The sequence below is a fragment of the Prionailurus bengalensis genome, chromosome A3 (genome assembly GCF_016509475.1).
Source record: "Prionailurus bengalensis isolate Pbe53 chromosome A3, Fcat_Pben_1.1_paternal_pri, whole genome shotgun sequence".
Taxonomy (NCBI): domain Eukaryota; kingdom Metazoa; phylum Chordata; class Mammalia; order Carnivora; family Felidae; genus Prionailurus; species Prionailurus bengalensis.
In genome coordinates, this window is record NC_057354.1 from 26,528,984 (window position 1) to 26,546,622 (window position 17,639).

Here is a 17,639-nt window from a genome sequence, read left to right on the forward strand (position 1 = left end):
GGTGGGGCTGAAAGTTCCCACCCTCTCTGTCACACACGATTGGTTCCTCTGGCAACCAGCCCCCATTAGGAAGCTATCTAGGGGCCCACTTAGAGTCATTTTATCAGCATAGGCTGAGGTAGGGCTGAAAGGAGCTTGTTAGGAATACCACAAAATCCTCCTATCACTCACCTCTGTCACTCAAGAAATTCCAAGGGTTGTAGAAGCTCTTCAGGGACAAAAACCAAACATGTATTTCTTACTGAATCACACAGGGTTTGTGTAGTTTCTTGATTTTTTTTTTTTTAAATAGCCCAGCAGATGAGAAGACAACCTGGTGAGTCACAGGAATTTCCAACTTGCCCAGCCGCACTGCCCTGTGCCTCCCTATGAATTAGCCCCTGGTCTATCCAGAATCCTGTCACTTTCAAGAACACACTCATAATTCTTCTTCTTCGTCATCTTTTTTTGTAACAGTGCGAGCCAGGGAAGAGGGGCAGAGAGAGAGAGAGAGATCTGAGAGAGAGAGAGAGAGAGAGAGAGAGAGAGAGAGAATCTTAAGTGAGGTCCATGCCCAGTGCAGAGTCCCATGCAGGGCTCAATCCCACAGCCATGAGGTCATGACCTGAGCCAAAATCAAGAGTTGGCCGCTTAACTGACGGAGCCATCCAGGTGCCCCCACTCAGAATTTTTCAAGTCATACTTTGAACTCTTGCTTTCTGGCTAATGGATTTTGAATTATTCTAAACTAATAATTATTTAGGTCAAGCCAAACTATGGTTAGCTTTTTGGAAGAAAAGGGGGAAAGGGTGTTACAGGAACATTATACATAGTTTGAGGGCATCATGAAGAAATACAATTACAAACCCTTTGCCTAATAAGTCACATAGGACGCTATTCTCTCTATGCTCTTTAAATCTGTTGGGTTTTTCTAAAGTCTCATGCTGTAATTTTTTTCCCTAACAGTTCCCCGGGCTTCCCTGTAGTGAGGGTAAGAAAGGAACGCAGATACCTCCCTGTGAAATTCGGCTTTTCTGTTCCACAAGACCTTCACAAATTCCCTCCCCAACTCTCTGACCCAGCTAACCTCTCATCCCCCCTCCCCGCTTTTTTTTAAGTGAGCTCTACACCCAACGTGGGGCTTGAACTCATGATCCCAAGATCAAGAGTCGCATGCTCTACTGACTGAGCCAGCCAGGCGTCCCAAATCTCTCATCCTTTAGATCTCTCTGTAAGTGCCATTTCTTCAGAAAGCCCTTCCCTTATTTACCCACCCAACCCCAATTAGAAACCTATCACTCTCTTGTAATATGCTATAACATCACTTCATGGCACCTGTCGTAATGTGTAATTGTACACTTGTGTGCATTTTAACACTCAGCTTGCCTCCCTCTCCATCAAAGTACAAGTTCTATGTGGCCAGGGACCAAGACAGTCTTGCTCACATCTATATATCCAGGGCCCAGAATAGTGTGGCACATAGCAGGTACTTAACACATATTTGTTAAATGGTTAGCAGTTTGTCTGGAAAGGCCTAGGATTTTCTACACATGCCCAGTCATTGCTGAACACACTGTTCATAGTGTCTTCTGAACACAGGGCCCCATCACAGCAATAACCACATTTTAAAATGGCTGCTCTGCTCCACATACTTGTGTGCTGCTGCTTTAAATGCACTGCTAATCTTCATAATGGCCCTGGCAGGTGGGTATTACTACCCCATTTTATAGACAAGGACACCAAGGTTCAGAGAGGTAAATTATTATTTGTTTAAAGGGATTTTTAAATTTCTTTTTTTAAAGTTTATTTATTTTCAGAGAGAGAGAGAGAGAGAGAGAGAGAGAGAGAGAGAGCAGGAGCAGGGGAGGGGCAGAGAGAGGGAGAGAGAAAGAATCCCAAACAGGCTCTACACTGTCAGCACAGACCTTGATGTGGGGCTAACTGAGGCAGGGCTCGAACTCACGAACCGTGAGATCTTGACCTGAGCCGAAACCAAGAATTGGTCGCTCAACCAGTTGAGCCACCCAGGCAGCCCAAGAGGTAAATTAAATTCCTCATAGTCACATAGCTAGTAAGCAAACACAACCAGAACTCAAACCCAGCTCAGAGTCCAGGTTCTGTGCTTCCCTTCTCAACCCTCTGGGGGGACACTCCAAGAGGTCTGAGTGTATGACGGACCACAAGACCGACACGTGGCCCATTTCTGGTATTTCTTTTTTTACCTGATGGTAAAGAACATAAAATACGTTTGTGTTTAAAAAAAAAAAAAAAAAAAAAAGGACACATTTTAAAATATAATATGAAACAAACTTAACAAAATTTTAAACACAAAACACAAAAGTTAAAAGAAATGTCATGCCTATTGCCCAGGCCTATCTCAGGAGCCTCCATGGAAAACCATGTGAGGCGTTTCTTTGTCGCTCTTTCTTCATTTTATGTCCCTTTACCTGTTGCTATTTTTTTTGTAATGCCAGCATTCCAACTCAATCTTTATTTTCCACTCCCACCCTCCTTTCACCGGAAAATTGTAAATGTTTAAAGAAAGTGGCAGTGTGTCAGCCAAGGGCTTGTCATTTTCAAAAGCGTTAGTCATTTATGAGGACACCTTTTTGTAGGTACAATAAATCTGATTGATTTTTATTACACATCTTAGTTTAGAATCACTTTTACATTCCTAGACAAAGAGATGATACAAATAAATATCAATTGTAAAACTTAGAGCCCCAAGTATTGGCATATTCTTTGTCTAAAGGTAGCCAAAGAGAAGGTCAAGATCAATAGCAACTCCAAAGAGCCATAAAGCCCACTGCCTCCTGCCTGCTCCAGGATCACTCTTTTCATAAATAATCTCAAAAGCATTTCATTCAAGAAAACAAAGGCTGGGAGAAAGGTGGCAGATTTCCAAACAGTGCCAGGCAAAACCTTGCGCAGTAGACAACAGCCAGGCCCACTGTCCGTATCCAGTTCCTTCTGAGCATTTTGATTATGGCTTTTAGAGTGTATTAATAGCCCCATTTTTGTCCACTGATGGTGTTGCGATGGCCCAAGGTGTTGTTTACAGCGAGCCTCGACCGTGAGTGGGAAACGTGAGGCAGAACTGATATCCCATGTTCACAGGGAATCGACACTTCTCAAAAACTTGGCGACAATTCTACATTCAGTGAGGGAGGACTTACAAGAGTCAGACAGGAAAAGCAGAGAGTGGCCCAGGCCTGAACTGCAGAACTCTCTGACGCCCTTGGTCATGGAGGTGTGGGTGGTACAATTCAAGCAGCATGCAGGCATTCGACGGGGAACAATCCAACATTAGGTCAGAGTCTCAAGAAAGTGCTTCATGCCTATGATTTGTGGCCGTGGGCTCTGAATCCAGGGACCTGGGAGACACGGGACTTGAAAATATGAAGCCAGATACATTCCTATTGATCAGAGCAAAAGGGGGCTGGATGGGGGTTGCGCACACAGTCTCAAACTCCTTCTCCCAGATGATCTTCTTAGATCCTGTTCAGACTTGCTTCCACACTTCACTAGCTGCTGCTGGCGTGAAGACCCTCAGATGGCTGGGAACATTCTAGCATGACTACAGACGCAAAAACCAGGTCGGTCCTCTACACAGCTGGCTCAGTTCAGAGCCCAAAGCAGCAGCTTCCTGGTAGCAATAAGACACTCTCCTGTCTGCTCTATTCAAATATTTATCGGATCCATTTGGAGAGAAGAAAAGCACCGGAGACTGCTTGGGGAGGGACAGCTTCGCCTCCTCACAGGTGTTCTACTTTGTTTTCACAGGCTGCCAGACGAACACAGCTGCGTGTAAGGCAAGCTTGTTTTAATAATCCTGCCTGTCACTTGCCTTTCTTCTTTCACCTTCTTAGAAGAGTCCCACGGTCACTCAACCACCCTTGCTCAGAACAACCACCTTGAGACATCAGTATTAAGGTACAGTGTTAACTGCGGTGTTCAGGTCTCAGATTTGCTAGATGAACATTTTCTGCCTATGGAATTCAGACTAGCTGTGAGGGAATGTGGTGCGAGAGACAGGTGCAACTGGCAGACAACCATCTTAGACTATCCACCTCATCATTTGGTTCCTACTCAAACAGGTAAATCTTAAATAGGAAGCAGGGTTTGATCCCGAGAAAGATGAGGGAAGGCTCCATTGTGCTCTGGGAATTGCTGACAAGGGCCCCAGGTTCAGAAAGAATGGTAACTAAACAGGAGATAAGCTGCCAGATGCCAGATCTCCATTTGTAGACTGCTAAGACATTGCACTTGGTACCTCCTCTTTCCCACAGGCTCTGATCCAGAAATGTGCCCTGGGAACTCAGCAGCAGAGTTAAAATAGAACTCAAGGCCCACCTGAGTCGCCACTTTCCTGGGGCACCGTGCCAGCAAGGTGCACCAGGGTGGCCAACCTGGGGACTCCTATTGTCTCCTTAGGCTTGGCTCGTGGACTCAGACACTCACATGGGAGCGCATCCAGCCTGGATTAGTCAGTCAATGGGCCTTTAATACAGACAAAGGCAACAACTGCACATTAGTGTATTTCTAAAACTGGACAAGTCCTTGGTCTCTCTCTTACAGACACACATGGACACACTCAAAGAACACAGGCACCACTGTGCTTGCACACCCACACACACTTATGAGCCGCTCTGGGGTGGGGGGGCGCGGGCAGAAATGAGTAACATTCACCTAATGACCAACATAAAATGAAGCTTTGAATTTCAATAATACAAAGAACTAAAACTTACAGACCAAACTAGTATATGTAAAGGGGAATTCCTAACTCTCTCCTCTGAGCCTATTCAATCGCGTCGCCACTCCTGGCCCCAACCTTGGGCTCTGGCTGCAGGGAGCCACAGTTCTAGGTGTTCTGCTGAAGGCAGGCAGGACTCCTTTGCTCCCGTCCATTATATCTTCCTCTCCCACTGCCCCGAGTCTCACGTCTCTGTCTCTGCACTGCCTGGTCACCCTTAAGCAAATATGGAACAAAATGGGGAATTCAAAAGTGCCACTGTATGTCTCGTTCCCCCAACTCTTGTCCCACCAGACAAAGCAGAGCCAACCTCCCTTTTCCCACAAAACAGGCCCACGGCTGAGCATGCTCTGGAGGCAGAGGATGGGCCTGGGCAGGGACACTCAGAGGATGCGTGCAAGGGAAAAGATGGTGACAGATGAAGAGTAAAGTGACATAGTGTATGGATGTGGCATCAGCTTACAGATTTACGTCTTTGACAGGATGGTCGTGGTTTTAAGGTTTTTAAGAAGCTGTTTTCCCTAAACTCTCCAAGGAGGCAAAGGGAATGTTATTTCTATTGCTTCCAACATTCTTGGAAAACGTTTCCTTATTCAGCAGTTCCTGAACGACAGATCCCCTTCTTACTGAGGTGCTCGGATCATGCCTATCGGGGGCTTGGATCCATGAGAGAATTCTCATTCCCCCCACAGGAACAAGCACCTATTCAAGTTCTAGGGCGTTTACTTTTCAACCTCACTGTCATTTTATCCTGAGGCTCCAAAGACTTGGTCCTGCTCAGGTGACTCCCGATTCTGCCCTGATGTTCACTAAGAAAGGAGCTCAGTACAAAGAATAAGCTAGAAAAGGAGAGGTGAGAGGAAGGGAGGTTAAGCAAAGGGAGAGGAGAAGGCAAGGGAGAGGGGAAGCAAGGTCACTGGTCATTCTCTTGCTTTCCACTTGGACTATCACACTTTACCTTACCCATGCATTTCTGAGATGCTAATTAAAGGGCGTTTCCCAGAGTTGCTGAGTGCCAGATGAGGACCAGCACATTTCAACCAGATTCAGGTGGTTCATCTGCAAAGAGGCCATAGCTTCTCCCCAGGGGCACGGTTCTGAGTTTGGGCTTGAGTCCTCTCGGCGGGTTTTTGCTTGTCTCTTCTCTCAGAAGGCAAATGCTATTTACACCCTGGGAGAGGAGGGACTGGCTTTATTTTGGAACCAGCCCTCGAGACTGTGGGTAAAGCTGAGATGCGGGGGTTCCTGAGGAAGAGGAGGAGGGTCCCGACTTCCTTCCGCTTTTGGGCCTGCAAAGGTCAAGCACATGTTTACATTTCACATCCCTGCCTCTATCTTCGACACAGATCAGATGCCTTACCTCATCAAGGACCCTGAGCCTTTCCTTAATGGCCTGAGAGCCTGTATACGTTCAACTGTCAGGCAGCGCCTGACCCTCAGTGCGTGGCCAGGGTGTGACAGCTCAGGGAAGGGACCTGGTTCTCAGAAACTGTTCTTCCATTTAAATCAGATCTTGACTGTCTTCTCCGAATTGGTAAAAAATATTAAGTGTGCAGGTAGAATTTCTTCCATTTTTGCTTTTTTACCCATTTGTTTTCCTTAAACTTCTAATCCAAAATTTAATAAGGTAGAATTTATAATTTAGCATCAAATTAAGTACTTGGTTATTCAACAGGTTATTTAAATGAAGTCAATTCAGCACTGAGGTTCAGAGCCTGGGTGGATTCAGACACACCGAGGTTTAAACCTTGGCTTTGTACTTACATCCTTGAATGTGGCTACTTTCTCAAACTCTCTAAGACTCCGTTTTCTAAACTGTAAAATGGGATTGATGATAATATTTCCCTTTTAAGTCTTTGCAGGAAATCATGAAGAGAATTTTTTTTTAAGCACTCAGAACTGCCTAGTACCTGGTGGGGACCAAAGAACTGCCCCCTGCTTCACTAGAACCCACGATCCTTATGGCAGGAACTGGGCACATCGGGCATTCTGGTATTCATAACACCTGGCATAATGCCTGAGTCATAAATATTTGTGGAACAAATAATAAACACAGGAGCAATATGGCAATACTTTCTGGCATGTTCTGTGAAGCCTTCCACGATAAACCTCAGCCTTCGTTTGTCCTTGTTCAAACATGTTCTGTTTAACCACAGGTCATCAAAAGTCACTCACCTGGCCTTGGATTTCTTATTTGTAGTGCTTTCAAAGGATGACGCATCCACCTGTATCTCATCTTCGTCCTGCAGAGCTGCGTCCAGGGCAGCCTGGACTTTGGGAGCGATGGCGGGGCCCTCATAGTCTCTGGTGGTCCGGCTGGGCATGTCCAGCTCTAACAGCACGATGTTTTCTGCCTGCAGAAACAGAGCCATAACCAGTGAGGCTGGCTTCCGATCAGACACAGCACAAGCAATCTAGACCGCCCCCCCTCCAAAAAACAGAACTGCACATTTCTTGCTACTCAGAGCCTACCAAGAGCCTGTAGAGACACAGTTTTATAACTTTTTTTCCTGGTGATGGTACAGATGATTTTTATCTTCTTCTCTAGGCTTTCCTTTAGTTCCTTAAAAAAGAATTTTTTTAAACAATGAACATATATTATACCCTAAGGGGAATAATCAGGGAAAAGAGTAGAACCCATTTACTGCAAACAATGGGAAAATATAAGGAAATATAAAGAAGAAGATCATAATCACTGATCATCTCACCACCCACAGCAGCTCTGATGAACCTTCTGGGGAGGAGACAGGCCTGGAGCACATATATGGAGAGTGTGTGGCAGTTGTGTGGCATATATAACCACATTTCAAAGTCGTACTGGGTCCTGCCTCATAACTGGCCTTATGGCTGGATTCCCTCAGCTGATATCCTGTGGCGGGCCTTTCCCTGGCTCCCACACACCGAGATGAGTGTGTAGAGGGAAGAACACCTATGGTACACATCTCCTCCTCCAGGTCCTCCTACCCAGTGGAGTCCAAGCCCCAGAGCCCCAGAGGGGGCAGGAGGTTGCCACTGCAGGGAGAAGGTGGGGAGATGGAGTGGCTCCCTCGATCCACTTTATATATGGAGATGCTGCTTAAAATCTCTCTTAATGGAGTGGGTCCATTGCTAACAACATCTGAGAGCCACTGCCTTAAATTCTACCTTTGGATCAGGTTAGGCCCCTGGAAACCTACATGTTTTGATTTGTAGGCTTTGAAATCATACTGTTTTGAGACATGAAATAATGGACAAGGTGTACACCCTCTGAAACTACTACAAAAAAAAAAAATGCTTCTGAGGATTCCACCTGATACATCATTCACCTTCCACTATAGAAAACTCCACTGGATGTATCTTTTCTGCTTTTGCTTCCTTTATTTTAAATAACTCGATGCCAGGAGAAACAGCACCTGATGAACTAATTAATCCCCATCTGTTTTGCTCTGGTGGCCAAGGGACTCAAAAACAGTTTAAAGTTCTCAAGTGAAAATCTTTCATTAAAAAAAAATAATACAGGTTCCCCACCAATATAAAATACAGATAAGCAAGGGCGCCTGGGTGGCTCAGTCGGTTAAGCAGCCGACTCTTGATTTTGGCTTGGGTCCTGATTTCACGTTTCGTGAGATAAAGGCCCACATAGCGCCTGCTTGGGATTTTCTCTCTCTCCTCTCTCTCTGTGCCTCCCCCTGCTCACGTGTGTGTGTGTTATGTGTGTGTATATGTGTGTGCGTGCGCGCACACACACATACTTGTTCTCTCTCTCTCTCTCTCTCTCTCAAAATAAATAAACTTTAAAATATAGGGGCGCCTGGGTGGCGCAGTCAGTTGAGCGTCTGACTTCAGCCAGGTCACGATCTCGCGCTCTATGAGTTCGAGCCCCGCGTCAGGCTCTGGGCTGATGGCTCAGAGCCTGGAGCCTGTTTCTGATTCTGTGTCTCCCTCTCTCTCTGCCCCTCCCCTGCTCATGCTCTGTCTCTCTCTGTCCCCAAAATAAATAAACGTTGAAAAAAAAATTTTTTTTTTAAAATATAGATAAGCAAAAAGAAGGCAATTTAAATTGAGTGCACTTCCATTAACCAGAGGTAATCAGTTCACATTTTGATATATTTTGCAGCTGGTTCGATTCATATGTAAATCTCTAGCACCAATTGTTTTACAGCTTAATAATACATTGTGTCTCCTGGTTCATCCACAGGACCTGCTGCATAGAGGAGGTGGGAGGGTTCAATGAGAGAAACCACTAAAACGCTGAGTACATGCCTGGCATACAGCAAGCACTTATAAATAGCACCTCGTACAATATTATTATTGTAAAATATGTTTGGGTCGTTAAATAGTCCTCAATTATGTCACTTGAAATGACTACCTGACTGAGCCACATTCTGTTAAATGGACGTACCAGAAGTTCTTTAACTCATCTCCAGTCATGACACACCTGCATTCCCTCCAGCATTAGCACAGAACCATTTGCAGGCTTAGTGTTGATGTTTATCGGCCATTAGGACAGTGTGCTTGTACTCTCCTCCTTCCCTAGTCCTAGTTTTCTAAATCTCATTTGATTTTACCTTTTTATTCATAATAATTTGTTCTTTTTAGTTGTTATTTATTTAGTATATTGCTTTACTATTTGGCATCATTGTTATGTTAATATAAATGTCCTCAGAAACCTCTGCAAAGAGTCAGGATACAAACTCTGTAACTTTGCAGAATGGTGCGTAAGAGTTTACATAAATCTAAACTCCTCGAAAAGAGAGAGGGGAGAAACACATGGATGATCTTCTCACCCTGTATCGGGCCTCTGGACGAATCATCATGGACATTCTTGCGTGTTGGCTCAAAGGCCTCTTATATCCCACAGCTGAGACTGGCCGCTTCATCATCTGCTGGTTCCTGGAAATGGACTGCAGTGGTTAAAGCCTGGCTGGAGTGTGTCCCACAGTCCCAGGATCATCCTGTGGAACCAACTCTCAGAAGACACTGAGCTTATTTAGACAGAACCTGAACCAAGTGAAGCCCTGGACTGAAGGCTGCCAGGCGAATGGGGCAGGAGCTGCTGCTATTTTCTGTTTGAGCCACATTCCGATCCAAATGCTTAGTGTCCTGCATCTCTTAAGCTGGAAGGGGTGAGTCATCGTCCAGTTCTTAGGTGGCAGGCGTAAAACATGGCTGTCAATATTCCCCGCCCCCGTGTCCCCGGCAGACAGTCTCCCATGATTCCAGCAAGACCCAGGCTCAGACTGAAAATCCCCCCCATCACCCCACCAGACTGCCACACAAGAGGGCACCTAGGTACTGCCCCTCACCTGGCCTAGCACACTTCACCTGACAGCTCAGGAAGCGGAAATTCAGGAATTTGGGAAAGGGTGTGAGTTCACTGGGATAGTCTCCCAATTCCTAACACCACTCTGCCGTCTTTTACTTCGGGGACCTTGGCAGTCACAGAATCAGAGATGTGGCTGGTTCCAATTCAAATGATTCACACTGTGTTCTCACCAAACCCCTCGGGCCAAGGCCCAGCTTGCCAACATTCTTCCCCTCCTCCCCACCTTAAAGTCAGTAGGGACTTACTCCAGTCTGGTTATAGGATGTAATTTCCAATGGTCTTCCTCTTCGTCAAAGAAGGATCTATTCATAATTTTACTTTTTTCTTCCAGGGGGATAAAGTTTTCTATAATAAGATGCCTGTAAGAACACACATACATGAGTGAACACAGGTAGAGAAAGAATGCAGATGGAGTACTGGCTACCTGGTCCCATGTGTAGGAGGTCATTAGATGAGAGTCAAGCCACTCAGCAAACATTTACTGGGCAGGCACGATGGGCCCACCATCATACAGAGAGCTGGCATACAGAGATGAATGACACTCGGTGAGGTAATGGTGCAGCCGTCTTAGCTGTGACAGGTCCCGACAGTGGGCTGCCCTAGGACTACAGGGAGGCTACTTCTGCCCGAGGAGAAGCGGCTTGAGAAGGTGAAAGGACTGCAGAAAAGTGACCATGCCTGGGCCGTATCGAAGTGAACGTGTGCTATCTTAAGTGTCTTCTAGAGGGCCACTGGGACTGCCAACCCAGCACATTAACTTCCAAAATACAGAAAACCGATTAGGAATTAAACGGCCTTCTTCTAATCCCATGGGTTGTTGCCCAAGCTAGAAAGCTCTCTGTTCCAATCACTAGGACACAGAGCAAGACTGAGTGGATTTCAGTCCCTTAGACCACTGAGAATAAAGACCTCTTCCTGAGAAGAGTCTTTGCCTCAGAAGTGCCAGGGAACATGGCAAACAATGAAACTGGAACCCACTGGGTTGTGTCTCTCCATGGTGATAACTGTCCCCTGCCACATCTCTGTATTCAGGCTTTCAAAACCTCAGGACAGAACAATGCCAAAGGGGTGTTAACTGGGAGAGACACACAACAAACACCACTGAGGTGGAGGTGGAGGTGGAGGGTACTGACCTTGAGAAAGAGGCTGACTCACTGTTTATTCAAAAGATATAAATAAGAGAAATAACAATGAAAATGGCTTCCCTAGGGAAAAAATATTTCAGAGAGATTAAATTTTCTATTCATTTTATTTGACACATGTAAGAAATTGTTTTTCATGACATATATTGTATTTTTTTCTGATTTTAAAGCTACTATTTACGGTAGAAAATGTGAAAAATACAATTACATATAATTTCACCATCCAGAGATAGTTATTATTAATAGTTTGACATATCCTGTTCTGATTTTTTTTTCCTAGGGGTACATACCCAGAAAGAGGGCAGACTCACTTAATTTTAAGGGCTCCTTCCAAATTTAAAACTTGGTCATGAAAAGAATCCCTCTGAAGAGGTCTTTAAAGAAAAACCCCAGGGGTTGGGGTGCCTGGGTGGCTCAGCTAAGGTCATGATCTCACTGTTTGTGGGTTCAAGCCCCCCATCAGGCTCTGTGCTGAAACTCGGAGCCTAGAGCCTGCCTCAGATTCTTTGTCTCCCTCTCTCTCTGCCCCTCCCCCACTCATGCTCTGTCTCTGTCTCTCAAAAATAAATAAATGTTAAAAAAATGTTTTTAAAGAAAACAATTCCATATACAATAACAAAGAAAAAAACAAACTTAGGTATACATTTATCAAAAGAAGTGCAGGGGGCCTGGGTGGTTCAGTCAGTTAAGCATCCGACTTTGGCTCAGGTCATGAACTCGAGGTTTATGAGTTCGAGCCCCAGGTAGGGCTCTGTGCTGACAGCTCAGAGCCTGGAGCCTGCTTTGGATTATGTGTCTCCCTCTCTTTCTGTTCCTTCCCCACTCACACTCTGTCTCTCTCTCACACAAAAAAATTAAGATTAAAACAAAAATTAAAAAAAAAAAAAGCACAAAGACTTTTGCACTGAAAACTACAAAACATTCTTAACAGAAAAAGACGATCTTTTTGGGGCGCCTGGGTGGCTCAGTTGGTTAAGCCTCGACTTTGGCTCAGGTCATGATCTCACAGTTCATGAGTTCGAGCCCCACATAGGGCTCTCTGCTGTCATAGCAGAGCTCGCTTCGGATCCTCTACCCTCCTCTCTCTCTGCCCTTCCCTTGCTCACACACATACACACTCTCTCTCTCTCTCAAAAACAAATAAACATTAAAATTATATTTAAAAAGAGAAAGTAAAGGAGATCTAAATAAATAAAAAGACATCCCATATTCATGGATCAAAAGACTTAACCGTTAAGATGACAATACTCTCCAAATGGATGTCTAGATTCAACACAATCCTTATCAAAATCCCAGCTGGCTTTTTCACAGAAATTGACAAGCTGATCTTAAAATATATATGGAAATGCAAGAAACCCTGAATAACCAAAACAATCTTGAAAAAGAACAACAAAGTCGGAGGACAACTTACTACAAAGCTACAGTAATCAAGGCAGCATGGTATTGGCATAAAGACATACAAAAAGATCAATGGAACAATATTGAGAGTTCAGAAATAAACCCTTACATTTATGGTCAACTGATTTTCAACAAGGGTTCAAAGACACTGAATGAAGACCCTTTCAATAAATGGTGCTAGAGGGGCACCTGGGTGGCTCCGTCAGTTAAGTGTCCAGCTCTTGGTTTCAGCTCAGGTCATTATCTCACAGTTTTGTGAGTTCAAGCCCCAAGTCGGGCTCTGCGCTGGCAGTGTGGAGCCTGCTTGGGATTCTCTCTCTTTCCCTCTCTCTCTGCCCCTCCCCTGCTCATGCTCCCTCAAAATAAATAAACAAACTTAAAAAAAAATTATATAAATGGTGCTGGGACAACTGGATATCCACATGCAAAAGAATGCACTTGGAACACTACTTCAGACTATACACAAAAACTAACTCAAAATGGATCATAGACTTAAATGTAAGACCTAAGACTTTAGGACTCTAAGATGACCCAACAGAATTGAAAACATAAGTCCACAATAAAACTTGTACACAAATGTTCATAACAGTAGTATTCCTAATAGCTAAAAGACAGAAACAGTCCAAAGGTCTATCAACTCGTGAATGAAAAACTAAAATGTGATGTATTCATACAATATTATTCAACCATAAAAAAGAATGAAATATCGGTATGTGCTAGAACACGTATGATCCTTAAAAACACTATACCAAGTGAAAGAAGCCAGCCACAAATGGCCACATTAAAAAAACAACAACATGTGGGGCGCCTGGGTGGCTCAGTCGGTTAAGCATCCGACTTTGGCTCAGGTCATGATCTCATGGTTCTCAAGTTTGAGCCCTGCATCCAGCTCCGTGCTGACAGCTCAGAGCCTAGAGCCTGCTTTGGATTCTGTGTCTCCCTCTCTTTCTGCCCCTCCCCTGTTCACATTGTGTCTCCCCCTCCCCCTCTCTCAAAAATAAATAAACATTAAAAAACAACAACGATAACAACAACAACAAGAACAACAACAACAACATGAGGTGCCTGTGTGGCTCAGCCAGTTAAGCGTCTGACTTTAGCTCAGGTCATGATCTCGCGGTTTGTGAGTTCAAGCCTCACGTCGGGCTCTGTGCTGACAGCTCAGAGCCTGGAGCCTGCTTCAGATTCTGTGTCTCCCTCTCTCTCTGCTCCTCCCCAGCTCACACTCCATCTCTCAAAAATAAATAAATCTTTTTTTTTTAATGTTTTTTTTAACGTTTTTATTTATTTTTGAGATAGAGACAGAGCATGAACGGGGGAGGGTCAGAGAGAGGGAGACACAGAATCTGAAACAGGCTCCAGGCTCTGAGCGGTCAGCACAGAGCCCGACGCAGGGCTTGAACTCACTGACAGAGAGATCATGACCTGAGCCGAAGTTGGCCGCTTAACCGACTGAGCCACCCAGGCGCCCCAAAAATAAATAAATCTTAAAAAAATCTAAAAAAAATAAAAAAACAAGAACAACAACAAATGGCCACCTTATTCCATTATAAATTTATACACAATGCCCAAAATAGGAAAATATAGACACAATACCAAAAGTTAAAGCGACAAAAGAAAACACAGATAGATTGGACTACCTCATGATGAGTCTTTTGTGCCGCAAACAAAATACCATAAAGAAAATGAAAAGGCAACCACAGAATGGGCGAAAATACCTGCAAACCACGAATCTGATAAGGGACTTTTGCCAGAATATATAAAGAACTCTTGTAGCTCAATAATAAAAAGACCCAATAAATAACCCAATTTTAACATGGGTGAAGGATTTGAACAGGCTTTTCTCCAAAGAAGATATGCAAATGGCTAGACAGCACATGAAAAGATGTTCCACATGGTTAGTCATTACAGAAATGCAAATCAAAATCACAGAGAGATACTACTTCACACCCATTAGGATGGCTACACTCAGAAAGACAGACAGTGACAAGTGTCAACAAGGATGTGGAGAAATTGGTGGTGGAAATATAAAACGATGCAGCCATTCAAAACAGTCTGGCAGTTCCTCCAACAGTTAAACACAGAGTTACTGTACAACGTAAACAATTCCACTCCTAGGTAAATATCCCAGAGAGATGAAAACATGTCCATGCAAAAACTTGTCCATGAATGTTCACAGCAGCAGCATCCATAATAGCCAAAGAAGGGAAAGAGCCCAAATGTCCATCAACTGATAAATGAAATGTGTGTATATCCATACTATCCATTACCATTCAGCCATAAAAAAGAAGGAAGTCCTGACATGCTACATTCAAGGATGATCCTTGAAAACATGATAAGTGAAAGAAACCAGTCACAAAAGGCCACATATAGGATTCCATTCATATGAAATGTCCAGAATAGACAAATTTATAAGATAGTAGATGAGTAGGTACTTAGGGCTAGGGTGGGGGAGGCAGGTAACAAGGAATGACTGCTGATACAGGGTTTCCTTGGGGAGAAACGGGGACACAAAAATGTTCTGAAATCAGATTGTGATGATGGTTTTACAACCCTGTAGACTTATATACCTTTTTTTTTTTTAAGTAGGCTTCACGTCCAGCACAGAGCCCAACATGGGGCTTGAACTCACAACCCTGAGACCAATATCTGAGCTAAGATCGAGAGTCAGGTGCTTAAACAATTGATCCACCCAGGCACCCCAACTTGTATACTTTAAAAAACATTTTTTTTTAATGTTTATTTATTTTTGAGAGAGAGACAGACAGAATGCAAGTGGGGGAGGGGTAGAGAGAGGGAGACACAGAATCTGAAGCAGGCTCCAGGCTCTGAGCTGTCAGCACAGAGCCTGACACAGGTCTCGAACTCACAAATGGTAAGCTCATGACCTGAGCTGAAGTCAGACGCTTAACCAACTGAGCCACCCAGGTGCCCCCGGACTTGTATACTTTAAATAGGTGAACTGTATGGTATGTAAATTACATGTCAATAAAGCATTTTTAAAAATAGCATTATGGGGGCACCTGGGTAGCTCAGTCGGTTAAGCGTCTGACTCTCTCTTTCGGTTCAGGTCATGATCTCATGGTTTTGTGAGTTTGAGCCCCACAGTGGGCTCTGTGCTGACAGGTGCAGAGCCTGCTTGGGATTCTCTCTCTCCCTCTCTCTTGCCCCTCCCCCTCTCATGCTGTCACTGTTTCTCTCACAATAAATAAATAAATAACTTTTTTAAAAATTTAAAATAGCATTGTGATCATATATGTAAGTATGCAGGAATGAGATAACATGAGGTTAACATTACATGAGGTTTTAGAATATTTCGATGAAAAGATAAATGAAAAAAGGTTGTTTATCGATGAATCTGGGTGGTGGGTATTCATTATACCATTCAGAAAATTCTAGTTAATAAAAGATCCCCTCTTGTCAACAGAGGCTGGAGCCTTTAAAAGCTTCAAGAAGTAGGGTGGAAGGAAACCTGGAGATCATCTGGTGAAGTCATTCACTTAACAGATGGGATTCAGAGACAGAAAGTGACTTTCTCAAGAATAAACAGAAAAACAGACAAGGTGGCAGGAGATGATCTAGAGAGAAGTAGGCAGGGGCCCCGTCCTCAGAGACATGTTTCGTACTGAACAAGCAACCACCCAGCAAATGGCTGGGGGTGCCACAAAAGGCCCAGAACTTACTTGAGTTTCAGCTCCCTGGTGAGCTCGTTCTGAGTCTGCTCCAGCTCCTGACGCTCCTTGATGTGCTCTTCTTGGAGGTCATGGATCTCTGCCTTCACCGCCTGAAGCTTGGAGAACAGCTGGAAGCGAGGCGAGAGGCCGGTGAGGAGGGCAGCCCTCCAGACAACAGAGTTCTTCCCTACCCGCTCCCCACCGCCAAGTCTCAAGACACCTCTGCCCGGCCTCGTTCCTTTATACCTTCTTGAGTTTTTTGGTCTTGATGTCCACCTCTTGCTGCAATGAGCTGTATGTCTCTTTAAGTTCCAAGGTCTCCTCATCTCGACTTTCCATCTGTTGCTGGATTTCTCTTTCTCGACGTTTCTGAGCAACATCACAAAATTCATCAGCTTGCCTAGAGACAATGTCTGTACGAGAACACAGGGCTGGGGGGCTCCAGATCAGAGTCTCCCGCTAGGAAGGGGCTAAGCACCTCATTTCCACTCCTTCTGAAGAATCTAATACAAGAGACATTTTCTCTGTAGCGTTAATGCACCGTATCCCACCCCCTTCTCCTCAAAAAGGAATGAAAAGTCACCTGCTCTGCGATTTCCTGCCGTTTCTGCTCCAGGATTTTCTGCTGTTCATTTGTGTGATCTACTATATTTTTCCCTCCAACAAGCAGCTTACTCTCCATGGCCTGAGTGAGAGAAAAAGTAGAATCCATCTCGTGACTGATCTCCCTCAGAACATATCTCCTCCTGGGGAAGCCTGTAAAACATAACGAGCTCAGGACTGAGCCAAAGGGGTGAACTCTGGGGGAACACAGACTGTGCTCGGCAGTGTCCTTACTATCACCGCTGTGGAGCTTTACCTTAGAAACACTGAAGATGTAGCTTCCCCAGGCATACAGGAATTTCAGCTTTCTTTGAAAAAAAAAAAAAAATTTTTTTTTTTTTTTTGTTTTGTTTGTATGGACCAAGCATTGACCCTACCTAAAACATATTGAGTACCTCCTACGTGCTAGGTACTGGGGATGCAACTGAATACAAATCACAAGGCTAAAGAGTTCACTAGGGCCGCGGACAAGTAAGCAGGCTCTTACCCTATGGAGTCAGACACCATCATGAGGAAAACACAACAATAATGGGAGAGGCACATGGGAGGGAGAGAATTCAGGCTTTTGGAGGGAGTCAAGAAAAGCTTCCTGTCTCAAGAGCGCTGAGGTAAAAATAGGAATTAGCTAAGAAAACAAAAATGTTATGTGTGTGAGAGGGTAGGGTAGGGAGTACTGATACGTGAAGCTGGCAAAGCAACTACGGGTCAGTTCAAAAACCTCAAAGACTAAACTTGATCCTGCAAAGCACACAAATCATACTGACTGTTCTTTAAGCATAACGTTA

At 44.4% G+C, this 17,639-nt stretch overlaps 1 protein-coding gene across 2 annotated transcripts in view; it reads right to left on the reverse strand.

Moving 5' to 3' along the window:
* Positions 1–2,585: 2,585 nt before the first annotated feature.
* Positions 2,586–17,639, reverse strand: part of KIF3B (kinesin family member 3B) — a 42,763-nt gene continuing 27,709 nt past the window's right edge. For both annotated transcript variants that reach the window (XM_043602609.1, XM_043602610.1), the window contains exons 3-9: positions 16,835–16,936; positions 16,498–16,620; positions 16,261–16,379; positions 10,283–10,396; positions 9,499–9,604; positions 6,908–7,086; positions 2,586–6,021 (exon numbers count right to left, since the gene is read on the reverse strand). In XM_043602609.1, the coding sequence (XP_043458544.1) occupies positions 5,925–6,021; positions 6,908–7,086; positions 9,499–9,604; positions 10,283–10,396; positions 16,261–16,379; positions 16,498–16,620; positions 16,835–16,936 (840 nt within the window). In that variant the 3' untranslated portion in view covers positions 2,586–5,924. The remainder of the gene's footprint in view (positions 6,022–6,907; positions 7,087–9,498; positions 9,605–10,282; positions 10,397–16,260; positions 16,380–16,497; positions 16,621–16,834; positions 16,937–17,639) is intronic.